Consider the following 19,676-nt stretch of genomic DNA (forward strand, 5'->3'; position numbering starts at 1 on the left):
AATACATACATGAATCTGTTTCTGTTTTTAATATTGGGTTGCTGTACAAAAAAAGCTTTATTCACTGTTTGCATATTCATCATGGTTAGCATTACATTTAGCAGTAAACATTCTATACATTTAAACATGTGGATGTGTGTGCATATAATAGGAATAGGTATTGGATGGAGCCGCACACCACAGGTACAAGAAAGACGTTCTTTAAGACGTTCAGGTCATGACCTGATGAAGATCAAATAGATCGATGTACTAGTAGATCACAAAGGCTGTGCAGGTCGACCATAAAAGAATCATCAGTTAAATATGGAAAAATAATTTTATAAATAACACACACACACACACACACACACACACACACACACACACACACACACACACACACACACACACTCTCCAAGTGGGTTTGTCGTCTATTCTATGTAACACCAGTGCCGCTATTCCAAAGCCCCCGCAGGACGCACGCAGATACATGTACATTTTAAACTATTTTCAGCCAATGGGTAATCATTTTTTTGGTAGGTAGATCTTGCTGAGCTGGTCATTTTGAAAAAAAGTGTGGTCACCCCTGGCCTAGAGTAATGCAATCAGTATTTATGAACAGTGCTTTCTCCCTATTCTATACGTTGACATCCAAATGAGCACCATATTATAGCAATGCCATCAGTGTTGCACTTTCCCAGTTAACTTACATTTCTACTCGGAAGCTGTACATTAATAGTAATTTTGGTGGACAACTATTAGGCCTCATTAACAGACTGCATCAAACATCTATCTTGGTAGATTGGAGGTGGAGAGGATGGCAAAACATGTACCAAACTACTCTGATAATAGATTCATATATAATGATATATTGTACTGTAGGGTTAATTGTGACAAAAAAGGGAAGAAATCAAAATGTCTATACTAAGACAGTAAAGCAATGGTATAAAGCAAGCAAAATCCAATGAACTTCAAATATCTAACCAGTGGCATATTGTTCAAATGTTTAAAACATTGAGATTATTCCAGGGTTACTGTCCAAAAGGAGAGGCAGTAGGGTCTAATGTCTTAAAAAGGTTTTTAATGGTGCTGAATGGTGTATCGTCTCCATTCCCATTTGCAGACTTGCGTTGTTGACAGCTTTGCTTCATTGCTAGTTGGGTGTGAGGTTGTGTTACTGGCTGGATTGGTAGGCTGTGGGTACCAGTGGTGCTCACCTGGTTCTCAGTAGGACCTGCCGCCCTGGAAGCAGACCCAGTTGCTGTCCTCTGTAGAGCAATGGAGTGAAAAGAGGGACCATGTTTTGTTGGAATCGTTTTCTCAGTAGACGGGGCCCGTGGAACTAAAGACTGGTTGTTGAGGGAGAGGAGAAGAGGCAATAGGGGTGTCAAATGTACCTAGATAACACTTTTTCAATACCACATGTTGAAATGTACTGAATAAAAATCAGACTACAATCAGATTTTCAATCCAAGGCTGCACACATTAAATAACTGACTGCTTATGTTATCTTAGCTTATGTGTAAAACTCCACAGACCTGTCACGGTACAGTTCCATGATCCATTACATTGTATATTGCTTCAATTAAATGTATTAATGCTGTACATTAGTGCTCAACAGTCAACATAACAATTAGACATTTTAATATCTTTTTTTTGTTTGCATCAAATTTATAAAGATGCAATTAAGAAATATACACCATCTAAAAGAAATCCCCATTGTAGAAAAATAAGACATAAGATAAATAAAAGATTACTTTATCTACCACTTGAACCCCTATTCTGGGGGAACATCTCGCAAAATAGCAGATCTACATTTACAACCTCACAACGCACAAGTCTCGCAAAGTGAGCTTGTAGATCTGCTATTTCTGGTGAAAAGATTTGGTGTAGATGGAAACTAGAGAAGACCAAGTACAGGGCCAGCTCAGGTTAGTAAAGTGAGGTTTACAATATCAACCTGGCATTGCTGAGGAGGTTCACTCATTGACAGGCATGGTGAAGATTCTACTGGAATCCTCACAGGCTCATATTGCATCGTCTTCTCCATCAGCTCATCTGCTTTCTTTTCCTCCACTTCTCCTTCCTGCTGTTGTTGTCCTATTAAGGTGGACCTGTCCTCATTTTCACATTCTGAAAGGCAACCAAAAACGTATAATAACATAATTTTCCCCAAAAGGACCACAATGGAAACAAGCCTGCCGGCTTTCTTTCCGGTCTGTATCCTTTAGAATTATTTTTCAAGTGTTCAAATCAATCAATACCCTCACAAAAAACATGCAGTAATCCTGGTCTCTAAACTACCTCTGCCTGATGGAGGGGAAAATAACTGGTCGAAATAATGTGTTCCTTCCACTCGCTAAGTCCGGCCGGGGAAACTCTCCCGTCAGGTGAAAAGAAGCAGCTTGGACTCCTCATGCATAGAAGGTAGCATGAGGCCAGTCCGCTGCATCCCCAGGTTGGCAGAGGAAGTGTAGCGCACAGGATTACATTAGATCATTGACTGGGTGAAAGAAAAAAAATCGGTTGCAAAATCGTGGGATAGAAATTTAAAAAAAATAAGAAAAAATACATAATGATTAGGGGTGAATGCTGAATGCTCATTAGCCACAAATTATACCTAAAGAGAGATTGTTCTGGATGTAGCTCTGTGGTTCCATGTCTTCGTGGTATGGACTCAAGCGGATGAAGAGGGTACTCAGAACTGAATTCTTAGTAGCTGCCATTGGTGATACTGAAATTAAAAAAAATATATATAGAATTAACATAGCAGCAGAAGTGTGTAAATAATAGTATTAGTCTCTTAAAACAGTGTAAATCCGGATTCTTACCTTTGTGTGATAAAGCTTTAGGTGGATGCTGGTCAGTCGGAGTTCTGGGGCAACTGGATTCAGTGGTGTAAACTGGAATGGTGGACTTTAGAGTTTCATTTATATTCGGATTATACTCAGTTGCACTTGTGCATTTTACTTTTTTACTTTTACTTCTAGGAGGGGACTGAGAGGACTGTGGTGCTGCTGGAGTATCGGTGTCACTATCGCTGGCGCTATCTGCGAACAGTCTCTTTACACCTAAATGAGATCCATTTTGCTTACAGCCTCCTGAACTTGATGTACAATGAATTGGCTCGAGTGGTTTAGTCTGCTCAGGTGGTAGTGGCACAGAAGGCTCACATGGAAGGCTGACAAAAAGGCTGAGGAAGGGTCTTTCAGTGGCCTCACCAAATTCAACCACAGGTCTCATAGGAGTAACTTTATCCTTGCAGTCTGTAGAATTTGGAGCAGGATAAGAGGACTGACTAGAATCTTGAGGACAAGAGAGCATCGTCAGGGAATCTGGTGTTGTCTGTATGGAAGGTAAGATCTCACCAAGTGGCCTTGCAAAAAGGCTGTGAAAGGGTTTAGTTATAGGCTTAATACTATCAACCGCAGATTTTACATCTTGGGTCATCGTTATCTTGCAGTCTGCGTCATTAAACTTGACCTGAGCTTGGTCAGGTGGCTGTGTGTTGTCTGTCAGGCACAATGTGTCTGAAAATTGACATTTTGTCTTTTTGTTTTGTTTCAAAACACATTTCTGTGTGACAGGGTTTGTAGAAAAACTCTGACATGTGATATGTGCAGCAGGAACAACAAGTGCACTTTTACGGTATGCAACAATCAAAGAAGGATCCGGTGAATGCATTGATTCTCCTTGGTCAGATGGTGCACAGGGACGATGAGATTTTAGCTGCACAGAACATTTGGGCGCAGAGCTCTGACTAGCTAGGTTTAAAAAAAGATTGTGAAAAGCTGTTTTATTCGTACTCTGTGCAACTACAGGTGCAAGAGGGAGAACACCTTTAATTGTCAAGCCATCAGAGCAAACTGCAGGATTATTGGCTTGTAGGGATTCTATAGGGTCCGTAATATCCGTTAGATGAGCAATTGTTTTTATGACATTTTTGGGCATAGAATTCTGAACAACAGGAACATGGCTATCCTCTTTGGTGATGGGAGGCTTTTGGAACGTTGAAATATTCCCAACTAGCTCTTTAGAGCCGACAGAGGTATGGTGAAGGTTGGGCTTCGTAGTTGAGAACTGTCTGAGGGGGCCTTGGCAGGCTGTCTGGCCCATGGCCCGTCTTTCTAGGGGTATGGGTAGGTTTGATTCACTCCCAGAATTGTCAGAGTAAAATACGTTTTCCTTGCAGGTTGCAGAGTATCCTGGAGGGTCAGGGATTTCTCTGGTTGATGGTGCCGTTTTTGAAGACAGAGGAATATATAAAGCTCTACTGCTTGAGCCAAAAGAAAGGCTACACTTAGAGGTTTCTTCTGATTTATAGGACTCAAGAACAGCATTTACAGAGTAGGGAACTGCACTTTGGTTTGCAGAGTTTGAAGGACAATGAATAGATGATGTCGATGGAAAAGAAGGGGCAGTGGATTGCTGGCATTCAGGGGCACCAGGGAGACTGGGGACGTTTTTGATGATTTGAGATCCAAGCACTGCTTCAACTGAATAAGGTACTATTTCATCATCACTAGGGTGGCTTGAGGCAAGACTGTTGGATAGGGCAGGATCTGTGTCATCCTTTTCTGTATCAGCTGACACACCAGCATGACCCAAGGTAACCTTCTCGTCATGTGCCTCTGATGAGCATTTGCTGTTGTAGAAATTAGGCCTGGAAAATCAAAGGGTGGAAAGAAAACTTATTGTGGTAGGTAGAACATGAGAAACCCAAAAGAGCATTGTATCACATACATATAAATCACTATACTATATTTGCACCGATTGGTCAGTTGGTGTACCAGCCCTAGGGTTTATGTGTCAGCTGACCATTCAGTATAAGCTTATCACTCCTCTTCCCAAGTACAAATACAGGCTGGGGATGTGATAAATACCATATACATTTAAACAATGTTTGCCTGTACAAAAGTACAAGAATTATAGGCCACAATGTGAAGCGGCCTGTTATAGCACCACCAAGATGCCAATTTGAGGCAACATTTGTACCCAAATCTGTAGACTTAAAAATGTTTGCTCCGTGGTTTACGTGCAAAGTTTCATGTTGATCAGTCCAGAGATTAGCTGCTGACAGACACATAGACAAACAAATGGACAAATCTACGGCCTTCAACCTGGCAGACTATCAGAATATGCCAGTACCTGATTGGATCCAGCCGTATCTCAAGCTTTGGGTTATCAACAGCAATGTTCTCTGGAGCAAGTGGCTCCTCTGTCTTTGACTGACCAGGTTCATCTAGTTGGTTTTTCTTCTGAATTTCAGCATAAACCAATTCCCTTTTTAATGCCTGCAGAGAATAGACACTTAACTTAATTGCTTTCAGCACAGTTGTCATATAATATATATATTATATACAATATATATATAGTATACACACCCCATCCAGCAATTTCTGTGTGAGGTCAGTAAGGGGCTCATGGGAAAATCTGCATTCTGCTCCATTAAAACACTTTCCACGTGCATGGAAATGCTTACAGGGAAAGGAATGTAGCTCATTAGTTAAGGAAATTCTTTCAAATTTCATTTATCAGTAAATGATCAGTTAATAATATAATCTAATATATAATAACATTCTTCACTTCACTTACGTAGGCCAACTTTACCACAGGATTACCTATAGATATTTTATATTTTTAAAGGATATTGTGCATGAACGGGCACTTCTCTCCATTTTGGCACCATCCTTGGATATAAAATTTGCATGCTTCTTTAAGCATGTTGTTGGTCATATTCTGAACATGGGGCAATTGACATTCATCGCCCTGTAAACAATGAAGAAGAAACACACTGGTTAAGATACTGATGAATGTGAGCATAGGTAAATGCTAAACAAACAAAAATGAAACAAAAAGCACTGCTGGCTTTGTACTAGTAGCACCTTTGAATTGACAAATCTAAAGCCATTTACATTTACAACAACTGAACATAACCTGCCTTCACGCATTGTCCACAAAGAAAATGGCGACAGATCCACTGTCCCTCCCACTCCACAGCATTCTGCTCCTTGAACTCCTGAGTCATGTGCTACAAGTACAGCATTCAAAATCATTTATTACAGTAAATTACATATCATCATCATGTGACAAATGCTGTGGTATCGGATTGGCATAGACTGGCATACGCCGATACCGATACCAGCATTTTAGGCAGTATTGTCAGCTTTTCCGATACTGGTATTGGAATTATAACAACTCTAGCTTGCACGCATGCATGCGCACACACACACTTTAACATATATTATGTGGGTGTTACCAACCTTCTTGCCACCTGTATTGGTGCCTATGTGAGAAAAGTCCCTTCTGTTACAAGTCTGATGCTGCCCACGTCTGGTGAAATGACGCCCTCTATTGTTTGGACGATGCCGATTGTACTCCTCTTTATGTATCCATGTCCTGCTCCTCTGTTCCTGCTGCTGTTGTGGGTTCTCATGCTTGTTATGTTTTCTTCTGCAATCTACCTCTGGTCCACTATTGGTCTTGTTCAGACCAGTATCTCTGCTGTGGATGTAGTGCTGTAACTGTTGGGTGAAACCAAGGCTTGGTTGCTTATTATAGTTGCCCATACGGTTGTCTTTATGACTAAATGATTTCCTGGTTTTGTGACCCTGCCTCTGTGGAACAAAAATAGAGGACATTTAGCAGAATGCACACAGCGACGATGAGTGAAAGTCAAATGTCTGAAGGAAATAGGAAATTATGGCAATCATTTTGAGACCCAAAACAGTTAAAAGGAGCAGTAGGCCAAGTGATTTTCTAAGAAGAAAGATATACCCGCACACTGAGTATCTACTCTGTTTTGAGTTTTACTTTTAAGGCATGCCTGAAGAAGAATATTGTAACGTTTAGCACCCTGAGCTGGAGTCGAACCCTGATCTCCAACTCAGTAGACAAGGCAAGCAACAAGCCGTGCCAAGAGAGCTAGCTCCCTTGGAGGAGCAAGTTACAGCCGGGTCTTTTGCAGGGTCGTTACACGGTAACATGTCATTGTTTCGACCTCCCGTTAGATCGACCATTACTAACTCTAACCTAAACATAACCGCAAGCACGGGAGCAACGCATCCCTCACCAACCTTAATCCGGTCGAACCTTAGGGCAGCCCCACGTTACACTACCCCCTCCTTTCTGAAGGAGCCACGGCTTGTTGCTTGCCTTGTTACAATAACAACGTTACAATATGGTATTGCAACTCTAGATTAATCCCATTATTTAAAACATCTAGTGTTGCAAATTGCGGCTATATTTATACAAGCACTACAAAGCCTGTATAGCCAGTCATTATGGCATAAACAAGAAGTTGAAGGGTACATTTAGGTCTGATGATATAATGTTGTGTTGCTCAAATCATGTATTATTTCCTAGGACCATTTTCCTATTTATTATTATTGTTAGTATTATTATTTGTACATCTTGTTAAAATAGTCAACAAGAAAACATGAGGTGCCCATGCACTCTCCTGTGGCTAGACCTTTAAAAAAAAAAATATATATATATATATATATATTTTTTTAACAGTACAGTACCTTTTAAGGTAGTAGTGCAGTAGTCTGAATGAACTGAATTGCTTTTGTATAGTGTACCTCATTATGGTGTCCTCTTATCTTCTCATTGGAGGCGTTCAGCTCCCTACCACCACCATGCCGTTGTTGTCTGACATGGACAAAGCTTCCGTCATGATCCTTGTCTTGGCTATAAGGCACATGCTTGCTCCGTTTCCTATGGCAATGACATACAAATGTAATGAAGCAAATAATGACAATACCATAGTACTGAAATAGGCTTAATTCTAATTTCTAAATCTACCTCTGTGGGTGGCCGCGGTGGCGTGATTCATGGGGTGATGTCGCTGTGTCATCTGTAGCAGCCGTTGTAGGGCCAGGCAGACCCTTGAAAAGGTTTGCGAATGCCATTATTGTTTTTCTTGACGCGTTATTACTGCAGCCATAGCCATAAGAGCACTTAAAGTCGGCAAAACATCACTTGCATAACTAATTACATACAATAGCAAGTATTTACTATTCAGGTGTCAGACATAAGTACACGCGCGTGAAATGCACACGAAATTGGTGCTTGCTTGTTTCGGTCAATACATAATCCTAAAGTACAAATACAAAATGTGATTTTGAGAAAGAGGTATCGAATCTCTCCAATATGTTACTGTAACGTAACAGCGTGCTTGCTTGGCTTGTTGTTTACCCCTACTTCCGTGTACGTCAGGTCAGTCAACACCCCTAAAAGACGTCCAACAATGGATTGAAATGCCGACTAGCGCCCACTACTGGTCATTGTATCACCATTCAGCACCTTTCAGCAGAGCAGCCATTGTCCTGAAATTACTATAATAATGACTTTGGAATTACTGCATAACAGTGTTGTAACAAGTTGTAACAAGTACGCTACATGTGTCCAAAAATCTATATACAAATGTCTGTAGGATTTGATCACACGCACCCTGGTTTCGATCAAGCTTTATTTTGTTGATTTCACATTGGAAGGACACAGCTACTATCTAATGTCCATAATGCTTTACAGCCAGCGATCAAGGATCAGAGGAGGGGTGCATTATACAGTGTGTATCTCAGTAATAACTGTCTGCATTATAGGCCTATATGTTTACAAGAACACTGGAATAATGGAGGGAACAGGGAAGGGTTAGTAGCCTACTCTTCTTAGGAGACATCAATCTTAGAGAATTAGATTCAAATTAAATTCAATCCCTTTATAGGCCTACCTAAAGCTCATTAATCATGTGGCAATATAAAATAGATAGGCCTAAGAAGTAACATCTTGATAGAGGAGGGACTTTGCTCCGCCACAGTGGAGGCCATCCCTCTGTTTAGATCAAAGTCCATGTCATGGTGGTTTTCAATACAGTTTCAGTATTCCCTGCATGTGTCTGTGTTTCCATCAGTCCCCTGACTTAAACTCACAGAGTAACTTGCTGTCCACAGTGCTCTGCCGGCAGCATGACACAACGACTGGGCCTTTCTCTCCTGTTCCTTCTGGGCCTTTCCATCCAAGTGGCCCTGAGTCAAGATGCTGAGGCCCCAGCACCAGAAGCCAGCCAGACACCAGAAGCCAGCCAGACTCCAGAACCTGCACAGGCACCTGCACCTGAGGAGGACGACGACAGCGTCTGGGGAGTGGACTCTCTCAGGGGAAGTTTTGAGGCAGTCAACAGTTACTTTGACTCAATGCTTGAACTAATGGGTGGACGTGATGGGGTGTGCCAGTACCGCTGTCGATATGGTAAGTTATAATTATTCAAAGGTGAATAAGTTATGCTTTGACGATTTTCTGATTTGGTGCAAATCGCAAAGTGTTAAACAACACTGTTGGTATCCTACTAAAATAAGTGTACTTTTGTATACCTTTTTAATTGTGCAGTGATATTACGACAGCACATAGAGATAATGAAAAGAAAACGTGGCTGATTTTAGTTATTCTAGTACAGATTGCTCAAACCGATATTGAACAACGTACTAAGATATCTGTATGTGTTATGCCTTTTGTCATTCTTTAATCCAGACACTAACCAACCGAACTCACCCTTTGTTGAGGTGGCTATTGCTGCTATAGTAATTATTTGATGCTTTTTCTCATCTTAGCTTAATTATTGTTGCGTTTATGTTGCATAGTATTGCGGACCTTACCACACATTTTGCTGGTTATATCATTAAGATTACTCAAAAATAAACAATTTGTCCAATAAACAATTTGGACAAATAAAAGACTTAAAGACTTTTAGCATGTAGGCCTATTTAAATGTGTAACATTTAAAATCTGTGATTTATCATTATCAACATCATGACATCATGAGTAATGGACTATGAACCAGTCCTAATGGAGATAGCAGACATGACTATTGATTGTAAATCTTTCACATCTCTCTCAGGTAAAGCTGCTGTTCCACGTCCTGACTTCCAGATGCCAGAGCCAGATGGATGCAACTCCTATTTTCTTGGCCTTCCCACACCAGAGGGCGTATGTACCTTTTAATCACACTTTAATTAAGCTGTCACCCATCCAGATACATTTTACATTACATGCCACTAGACTTCATTAATCTGATTAAGAAAATGTCTTTATAGTCCTATAGATTAACTATTGTACATTAGTATTCCACACCCAGCCGACTGATCACCTTTGTCCTAAACCAGATGGAGATACCCGCCATGACAAGGTGCTGTAATCAGCTGGATGTGTGTTACGACACCTGTGGCTCCAACAAGTACCGCTGTGATTCCAAGTTCCGATGGTGCCTCCACAGTATCTGTTCTGATTTCAAGAAGAGCCTGGGTTTCGTCTCAAAAGTTGAAGGTGGGTGAGCCATTAGGCTATGTTCAGACTGCAGAGTTCATAGACATAGATCTATCTCCTGACCACCCCTCACACCGACTGTTGAGTTGCAGTGAACCATATGATTGGCCAATGGATACATCATCATATTGGCTATTGTTCACAATTGCATCTACTGTAATAAATAAAAAACAAAACAGATTTATGGCCTGTTCAGATTGGAATGCTTGTTTTAAGTCTGAGCGCACGCACGCACGTACGCACGCACGCACGCACGCACGCACGCACGCACGCACGCACGCACGCACACACACTTTTGCTTATCAGATTTTGAACCACATTTCTAGGTGGTTTGAAATAAAGCTGTGCCTGTCTGGACTCTCAGACACTGACGCCGGATTTATACTTTGCTTATGATGGTGTTACTTGACGGAAATAGGCGATCTACAATCATGTTATTCGGCTATATTCCACGAGTGTCACCATCATACAACGAGTATAAGTTAAGCATGAATCACACCTATGCCATTACGTTGTTACCACAGATAACAGTGTGGACAGTCAGTCCTAAAGATTGTAGTTGAGAAACTAATCAGATTTGCAGTCTGAACAAAGCCTCACAGTATCAAGTTATTCATATAAAATGCATATTACTGATGGTGTCATGAGATTTACAGTGCCTTTCTTAACGTATAGTCTCAAGAGATCCAGATTTCAGACCAGTTTTAAAGAAACATTTGCATTATTCTGTAGTTCAGAAACATAAAAACACATTCTTATATAATATCCGTGTGTATATATATATTTGAAATATGAATATAACATTCACTCTTAAGCATAATGTAGTGTACATGGCTGATCTTGTCCCATCTCTCCCTTTTTCCTCAGCATGTGAAACATTAGCAGACACCTTGTTCAACACAGTATGGACCTTAGGCTGTCGGCCCTACATGAACAGCCAGAGGGCATCCTGCATTTGTGAAGGGGAGGAGAGGGATGAGCTTTGAAAAGCCTCCAAATATACCACACCCACCTATTAAAGGGTACGAGAGCACCATGTGAAATGTTGTTTTGGTGCTGGGTGTTACAAGAGACTGCTTTTACCTCTGTAATTTATTTCTTGGTTATTTTGTTTTTGTTCATCAGAAATACTGTATTACTCTTTACAAAAAATGCCTTCAGATGGTTCAGGGTCAGGTTGATCTTACCGTACAAAATAACATTTGCTTAGTTATTTTAAGCTGTTGTATGAAAATGTTAGCTAAATGGTTTATTACAGACAGTAGTTTATCTTTCATACTATTATCAATCAACCATCTCTCAATACAATTTCATGTTTACATAAAATTGTTTTATATTTGACTTCACACAACAGTCAGAAACTGAATCTTTGAAGTATATGTCTGAAACATTGCTCACCTATTCTCAAGCACTGGTTAACAATTTATGGGAGATAGTTTCCATGATAGTAGTTTCTTATTGCTGTTCACTGTTCACTTTTTATTTTTTTTGTTAAGACACATGTAATTCTAGTGACAATATAATTGGTCACATACATCTATGGAATAAAGATTTTGAACACAATAAAAGGTATTTCAACAACACTTAAAAATATTTATTTAGTCAATTGTATATAGTGCAAAGTAAAAAAGGATCAATAGAAAAAGAACTGCATACAAATTGTAGTGAAATATTCATAAATGGTTGGTAATTACAAGCATCTTCAATGTACACCAGGAATACATTACATTTGTGATGACACTTTTAACAAATAACCGATCCACAAGCTTACAGCACAACGCAACATGTGAGCTTGAAGATCAGCTAATTTCGCCCATTATGACATGTCCAGAATAGGGGCAGTAGGATTCATGAGTTTTAAGTTGAGAGATAATATGCCAGTGCGGACATAGAATAATACGCACATCGACAGGCTGGGTGCTGGGCTAAAGAAACTTCAGCAGATGATGGACACCTGCAGGTACAAAGAGACTTTCTTTATAATAAAGAAAGTCTCTTTGTAGCTGTGGTGTGCGGGCTCTATCCATCATCTGCTGAGATAATATGCCAATAACAAACAAAAAACAACATTTCAATAATGGCCGCTGCGGTGGCTCAGCTGGTATGGGCGGATATCACATAAATAAGGGTACAGTCCTGACCAGGGATCTAATCTGATCTGAGGCTCTTTGCTATATCTCTCATCTATCCAATTAAAGCAGAAATGAACTGAAATACGACATGATAGTGTTGTAACACCGGACAGGCATTTCTGTTGGCTCTTCTATGCAAGCCAATGAGGTCCTCATGAGCTGCATGGGTTTGCAGCAAGCCATGGAGCTCTCTGTACAGTAGGTCTAGAGCAAAATAGAAGAGTCAAATGAGTGACCATCTCTTATTTCATTGAGAAAACGCCAGTGTGATAATTAACGAAAGTTGCATTTGACTTTTCTAGTTTGTAAAATACTGGCGAATACATCAAAACTATGAACTAACACATGCAATTACGTGTAGCAATCAAAAATGTACAAACAAATCGAAATACACAGTGTAACGGCAATCCTTCCCTTCCAATGTGTTTTTGCACGTTACTTCACAGGTGATGGGAGTGATCCTACGCAGAGTACTAACAGAAACATAACAGATGAATGTCCAGTCTTAGGTCCAGTTTTGTTGTATTTATTGAGCAGAAGTGAGCCGTTTTAATCATGAACCATCATAATGGCTCCTACACACAGTATATATAAATTCTTAAAAATAACCTATATGTGCCTTCATAACAGCCTTGCACCACCAAGGCAAATGGTTGCTGTTGAAGAATCTAAAGTGGAATATATATTTGTATTTGTTCAACACTTAACCCACCCAGTGGTTCTCAATCTCAACCTTTTCAGGCCGTGACCCCCCCTCCCCAAAATAACCATATTTGAATATATTTGAACTGGCGATCCCCCACCCTGACAAGCACTTGAAATTGTAGGAGTTGAGGCATGAAATTTAGTTTGGCTCGGTTCCACAGAAACATAGTTATATTTCTTATATTATTTTTTATGGGGACTGCCCATTAGTCCGAGATCTGTTACTCCGACTACGTCACTTTACAGTCACCTGGGGACCCCCCAAAAATCATGTTGACCTACAGGTTGAGAACCACTGGTTTAACTTACGTAAATTCAACAGTTTAACTTACATTCACCAGTCATTTACATTAGGCTGAGTTTCTGTTGGTTTGGGGACTTGGTGCTTCATCTTCTCATTGAACGCTGCAAGCTAAACATGATGACAAAAAAGAAAGAAATTAATGTCCTGAAATTGCCCTTTGGATACATACGGATATGGCTATGCTTGGAAGCTAGAAGAAAACCTGCACAGTGCACACTCATCCACTCCAATGTAATTTAACTCAGTTGAGTGTGCAGGATTATTCTTATACTTCATGAAACTTCAAGCACCTCAACCAAGTGATGTGCATATTCTATTACCGGTACTTTTTGTATGCTTAGAGCTAAACATTGATGACAAAAACTAAATTAATGTCCTGAAATGTTCCTTGCCAAAAAAATCCTTCAAATATATACTGTATACAGACTAGAGACAGCATTCAAGTGCAAACCTTTTGAAATGAGGGAAAACTGTATGCTAGTGTGCTCACCTTTTTCTTCAGGTTTGCCTTGATTTCATCTTCTGTTGGCAATGCTTTTTCCAACTGCTGTACTTCTGTGCTGGCCTCTACAGGTGGCTCTGGATGAATAGTATTCGTTGTGATCACAGAGGATAACATATCATGATACAGGTGGTCTTCCTGCTGGGCATTGCTGCCTGACGCACCTCCACTAACACCAGTGTCTTTATGGTATTCTTGCTGGGCATTGCTGCCTGACGCACCTCCAACCGAGGATAAATCAGTACTAGTCGTAGTGATCCCAGAGGATAAATTACTTGTCTGACTTTGACATAGATTGAGTACATTGTTTGCAGAGCTACAGTTTGCTCGAGCTTGCATCTGTGCAACCTTCTGTTCGACCTGCCTTTTTGCATGCCTATTTACTCGTGCGTTTGCTCTCGAGTTTCTGGATTGCCATTTCCCATTGGTGAGTTGCAATAGACAGCGCTCCGTGTCCTTAGACTTCTCAGTATTAATGACTTGGAGCCAACGAGGGCCTGAATCCTGTCCAGTTTGGCCCTCGCTCTGTGACAGGTCTGAGTTAAAAAAGTAAGGGTCATTGACGGGACCAGCGGGCAGATGTGGATATTGGTAAACCTGGCCAGGCAAGGCTCCAGTGTAAGCAGGGGGACATAAAGGATTCACAGAATAATAAACATGACCAGGGGGATACGAATAGGAAGAATGTGGAATGGCATTGGTCCCATAGCTCCCAGCTGTGGAAGCACCGTTACTATAGTAACTGTGGTAGGCTGTGTAGTGCTGGACTGAAGTGTATGTTGCAAGAGCATCAGAATTGTATGTTGGAATTGCAGACGCAGTATCAGGATAGGGGCCGTGATATTCCGGGTTCCCTGGAGACGGACGAGAATCAATCCTATTGTTGTCTCTATCACAGTCTCTCTCCCGCTCTCTCACTCTTTCTTTGCTTGTCTTTCTAGAGTGTCTGTATCTAGAACTTTGTGTTTGTTCTCTGCTTCTCTTTCTAGAGTGTCTCTGCTGTGTTTGTTCTCTGATATCCCTGGGGGTTTTGCTGGAAGAATGCTGGTGGCGGGAGGGACTAGAACAAGGGCTGTGAGACATTGAAGTGGATGAAGAGGAATGACTGTGATGACGTTTTAAGTGTTGCCGACGTCTCTCGCTCACCACTGTGCTGGAATCATCCTTTTGGCCATAGAGTCTCTTCTGTGCACATTCTGCTAGTTTGCACAGGTCATTCACCTCCAGGCTCAAACCAATTGTATTCAGAATGTTTTGCAGCTGTCCCTGATGCTGCTCCAGTTTGGGTTTCTTCTCATCAACAGAGGGAGACCTGGATCTTTGACAAGGGCCGCCTCCATCATTGTTGCTGGTGAATTTCACCTCAGGCTGGACATTTCTTGTACTTCCCACATGGGATATTTCTTGATTCTGTAGCTCAGTCTTCCGCTCTTCAGTGCAAGACAGACGGTCCCTCTGCCCAGCTCCAATTTGTAATTGTTGGCTGTCACCCTTGCACACTTCTGCCTTTTGCTCCGAAACAGGGGTTTGACTATGCAGAAGCTCCTGACGAGTAGGGGGAAGCTCATCGTCATCATTGACTATTTTAGTCAGCATGTCAATGTCCACCCCTTTGTTAAGTAAACTGATAAAACGCTGTAATCCTTTGACAACCAAGTCATTTTCACCAACTGTAGCACTAGGGCTCTGGCTGGGAGTGACAACAGGGCTCTGGCTGGGAGGGTGTGGTTTGAAAACAGGGCACTTGCTGGAAGGGTGTGGTTTGACAACAGGGACCTACCAAAGAGCAGAGGTCAAAGGTCACCATCGTACTGTCAGTACTCACAAGATTTGTTAGACATTATAGAAATACAAATAAAAGCACTAAACAATCAAACACACACACACACACACACACACACACACACACACACACACACACACACACACACACACACACACACACACACACACACACACACACACACACACACACACACACACACACACACACACACACACACACACACACACACACACACACCAGGTGTGTGTGTGAATCACCAGGATGGGTTGATTCTATGCTTAAAATAACTGATATAAATGTGTTTGTAAATCTCAGCCAAAAAATAATGGCTGATTCAGAAAAGCACATCCACTGCCATGCCCTGTATATATGCACGCGCGCACGCACACACACGCGCACACACACACACATAGAAGGAGCACCCAAACACGGAAGCCACGAGTGTCTTTCTGACAGAATTATCAGTCTGGTTACTGTCTTACAGAATTATCAGTAATTCTTTCAGAAATATCATCTGATTCATGCATTTCTGATAGAAATACAGTGTGATAAATTTCTTTCTGACAGAAATAGAAGTCTGGTAACTGCCTTTGACAGAATTACCAGTGTAGTAACTGCGTAACTGACAGAAATACCATCTGATTAATGCATTTCTAATAGAAATACAGTGTGATAAATAGCGACGCATGTCGGACATTACTAAAACTAACCCTACCCCTAACCTCACAGGGAAGCTACGGTTGAGTCTTAACCAGCCATGTATGTCGGACTTCGTTGCGGTCTAAAACTTTACTTTATCAGCAAAAAAAGAAGTTTGCGGTTGGCACAAAAATAGTGGCCCGGGGTCCACCTATGCTTTCTATGGCATAGGCAGCTCCCGGCAGGATCCGCCGGGAGAATCTAGACGCAGCTGCGCGACATGAGACTAATTAATTAGAGCGACAGAGAGAGAGAGAGAGAGGAGTGTGTGTGTGCACGTGTGTGTGTGCGTCAATTTAACAAAGGTGCAGACGATCAGAAAACAGCAGAGAGTGATCGACGTTTGCGCTACTCTATGCCGAATTGAAGTGGACTCTGTCCCAGATTTTCTGGAAATAAAAACGTCTGGGTTTCCGAGGCTACACGTCTATTGACTAACGAGCCATGCTACGAGCTGGCTGCCAGAGTGGGTTTTCAGGCTTTCAGTAGATTGAGTAGAATATGACAACACCCAACTCATGTAAAAGGAAAGAAAAGCCCCGGCTTCCCTCCCCGGCTTTCTGGCAGAAGCCGTTGGCGGCTGATTTGACCCTTCTGCTGGGTCTCGACCTGAAAGGTTTGGAAACGACTGAACTAGAGCACTGTCAAGTGTTTTCTCAGAGTCTCTGTGCACTGGTGCTAACGAAATCTCCCATCAGTGCCAAGATTCCCGGGCCAAGTATTCTATTGGCAGCCAAAACAGTCACCATATATATGTTCCTGGTGAACCTGACTTGTACAATAGATAAGTGACAGTTTGAGATTGTAAGAGTGGTTGTTGAGTTTGAGGTTGTTTTGTAACAAAACGACAAACCTCCCCATGTGAATCCAATTCGCCAACATTACGGTGCCTGTTCATCAAAGCTTTCACTCTGAGTTTTAGAGGATGGTCATCTTTGTTCAATGACGAGGTATTTGTCTTCTCCACAGGATTAGGTGATGGAAGGTGGTCAGATGGAGAGGAAAAGGCCTGCAGTTAGAGGACAAATTTGTTCATTACACCATTTTAAGCACAGAATGATATGCGTATATGTTACAGTAAAAATCGACAAACCAGCAAAATCTCAAAGGGACCCCGACCCGGTCTCCCACGCCGGAAAAAATGGGTGCTCCCGTTCCCTTTTTCTAGATTTTACTGGTCTCTATGGGGTGCATACTTAGTTTAGACTAGTCATTGGTTAGACATGGGTTAAGGTTAGGTTTAGGTGTGCTGCCCCGTGGGAGGTTAGGGTTAGGGTGAGGGTTTGAGACAACTATGAGGACTGAGGAATGTGTGGCTATTTCCTTTATTAGTTCGGTATGTATGTCATCGAGCAACTCATTAGGCGTGTGTCTTTTGTAGGGCCATTCGTCTGTGTATGGCAAGTACATCATTTTATTTATGGATTGAATATAATTCAGTGTTTTTTCAGAAAGCAAATGACAATATGTAAATATATAAAACCATCTACATCTGTATACCTTTGCAAGAAAACCATCAGGCCACCTGTGCTGCAAAATAACATTCACCCTCTCTTTCAGTGGTCCATTGTTGGAGGCTGAAGACCATTTACTGCAGGAGAAACCTACACCCTTTTCTAGTGTACTCATAAAGGGCTGAGTATTCTTCACATAACTGTCCACTTTGCTATGTGAGAGATCCTCTTCCCGATCTTCTTTAAACATCTGACATGGTGTCTTTGCTTTTAAAAATGTCTCAGTTCTTTTCATAGCAATGGTAGCTTTCTTCAGACTTATCTGCTCCTGAATCTGTTGAAGTTCTCTCCTCTTCCTTGCCAACTCCTTATCTTCCTTACTCAGCTCCACTGGGTCACCATCTGGGTCTGCAGTGGTCTTTTTTGGGCTGAAGTTATTGGAACTCAACCTGTAGATCCTATGGGATGAGGGATTATGATGCTCCATTTCTGCATTAGTACCCTTCATGGTATGTGACCTCATGTCGTTCAACGAATAATTCCCTTTCTTTTCCCTGGAGATGGAATCAATCCTCTGTCTTGGATCAAGGCTTTTCCATTGTCTCTGGTGAGTGTATTGCCAGTTTGTAGGATTCATTGTTTACTCAGTTCCAGTTAAAATGTTGGTGGGATGAGATCACTGCATAGCAAAAGAAAGGGGAAACATGAGATGCCAAAAACACCTGCCAAAAGCTTTTCTATTCTACAAATGTAAACATATGTCCATATTAAACCACTGATTTAAGTATCAACGGTGTTAAAACTACAGTCAAATCTGTTAATGTATAGCCTACATTTGTAACCTTGAGTGTAGCATACAAAACGGACCCGTAGTTTGTACAGTACTGTACTGTACTGTACTGTACTGTACTGTACTGTACAGTACAAACTACGGGTCCGTACAGTACAGTACAGTACAGTACAGTACAGTACAGTACAGTACAGTACAGTACAGTACAGTACAGTACAGTACAGTACAGTACTTCCATAGTTAAATAATAACATAACTCACTACCGACATTGTTTACCTATAGGACTGGAGTCTGGAGCAGATCTTCAGTCCAACGAAATATCAATGTGTGTATTTCACATCACATGTGGAAACAGGAACATTTAGCTGCAAATACGGTGCCACGGTGCTTGTAAAAAACGGAATTATCGCCAAATAACCATGAACACCTGACATGAAAGATTAACGTGAAGAATAAAGCTAAAGTTAGCCAGCCACATCAAACTTGTTCTGTGGTGTTCAATAGGACACTGCAAATACGACGCCACCGTCTGGACGGAGTAGGTTTTGTTTTGAAAAAACAGAACTAAACACACACACACACACACACACACACACACACACACACACACACACACACACACACACACACACACACACACACACACACACACACGCACACACGCACACACACACACACACACACACACACACACACACACACACAATACAGAAGTTAGCAATATGACTATGTTACAGCCAGGTAACTTCCAGTACCAGCCGTAAAAATACTCATTATGCAGAATGGCCCATTTCACAATCACATTATTTTAGGCCTACTTTTCTTTCACAAAGACTTGGCATAGGCCTATCCCCATATTTCTAAAACTACTATTAACTGATTTATTTGCTGATCATGGTAGCCTAGTACTGACCTGAATTTGTCTGGTGGTTCTCCCAAACATTGGGTCGTGGACACATTTTTATTGATTTGTTTTTGTTTCTTAGACATTTTCATTAATT

At 41.3% G+C, this 19,676-nt stretch overlaps 1 protein-coding gene and 3 long non-coding RNA genes across 5 annotated transcripts in view; 1 reads left to right on the forward strand and 3 right to left on the reverse strand.

Annotated features, from left to right (window-relative positions):
- Nucleotides 1–11,786, forward strand: part of pla2g12b (phospholipase A2, group XIIB) — a 30,856-nt gene extending 19,070 nt beyond the window's left edge. Inside the window, exons 1-5 of one of the 2 annotated variants that reach the window (XM_079498990.1) lie at nucleotides 7,798–7,877; nucleotides 8,934–9,231; nucleotides 9,878–9,966; nucleotides 10,143–10,302; nucleotides 11,170–11,786. In XM_079498990.1, the coding sequence (XP_079355116.1) occupies nucleotides 8,949–9,231; nucleotides 9,878–9,966; nucleotides 10,143–10,302; nucleotides 11,170–11,288 (651 nt within the window). In that variant the 5' untranslated portion in view covers nucleotides 7,798–7,877; nucleotides 8,934–8,948 and the 3' untranslated portion in view covers nucleotides 11,289–11,786. Of the gene's footprint in view, nucleotides 1–7,797; nucleotides 7,878–8,933; nucleotides 9,232–9,877; nucleotides 9,967–10,142; nucleotides 10,303–11,169 lie in introns of those variants that run through there. The other variant, XM_079498989.1, reaches the window with a different exon arrangement.
- On the reverse strand, nucleotides 1,044–5,473 carry LOC306921726. Its single transcript, XR_013789815.1, has 6 exons — nucleotides 5,364–5,473; nucleotides 5,128–5,273; nucleotides 2,811–4,642; nucleotides 2,600–2,713; nucleotides 1,940–2,112; nucleotides 1,044–1,328 (listed from the first exon to the last, which is right to left on the reverse strand). It is a non-coding gene; the product is annotated as an uncharacterized lncRNA (long non-coding RNA).
- On the reverse strand, nucleotides 5,629–8,227 carry LOC306921728. The gene is made up of 5 exons (XR_013789817.1): nucleotides 7,786–8,227; nucleotides 7,563–7,698; nucleotides 6,243–6,596; nucleotides 5,921–6,010; nucleotides 5,629–5,748 (listed from the first exon to the last, which is right to left on the reverse strand). It is a non-coding gene; the product is annotated as an uncharacterized lncRNA (long non-coding RNA).
- Nucleotides 11,787–11,913: 127 nt separating the features above from the next.
- LOC306921729 lies at nucleotides 11,914–19,172 on the reverse strand. The gene is made up of 6 exons (XR_013789818.1): nucleotides 18,952–19,172; nucleotides 17,931–18,563; nucleotides 17,284–17,439; nucleotides 13,934–15,721; nucleotides 13,472–13,551; nucleotides 11,914–12,638 (listed from the first exon to the last, which is right to left on the reverse strand). It is a non-coding gene; the product is annotated as an uncharacterized lncRNA (long non-coding RNA).
- Nucleotides 19,173–19,676: the final 504 nt, after the last annotated feature.

This window comes from Electrona antarctica, assembly GCF_951216825.1.
Source record: "Electrona antarctica genome assembly, chromosome: 4".
Classification (NCBI taxonomy): Eukaryota; Metazoa; Chordata; class Actinopteri; order Myctophiformes; family Myctophidae; genus Electrona; species Electrona antarctica.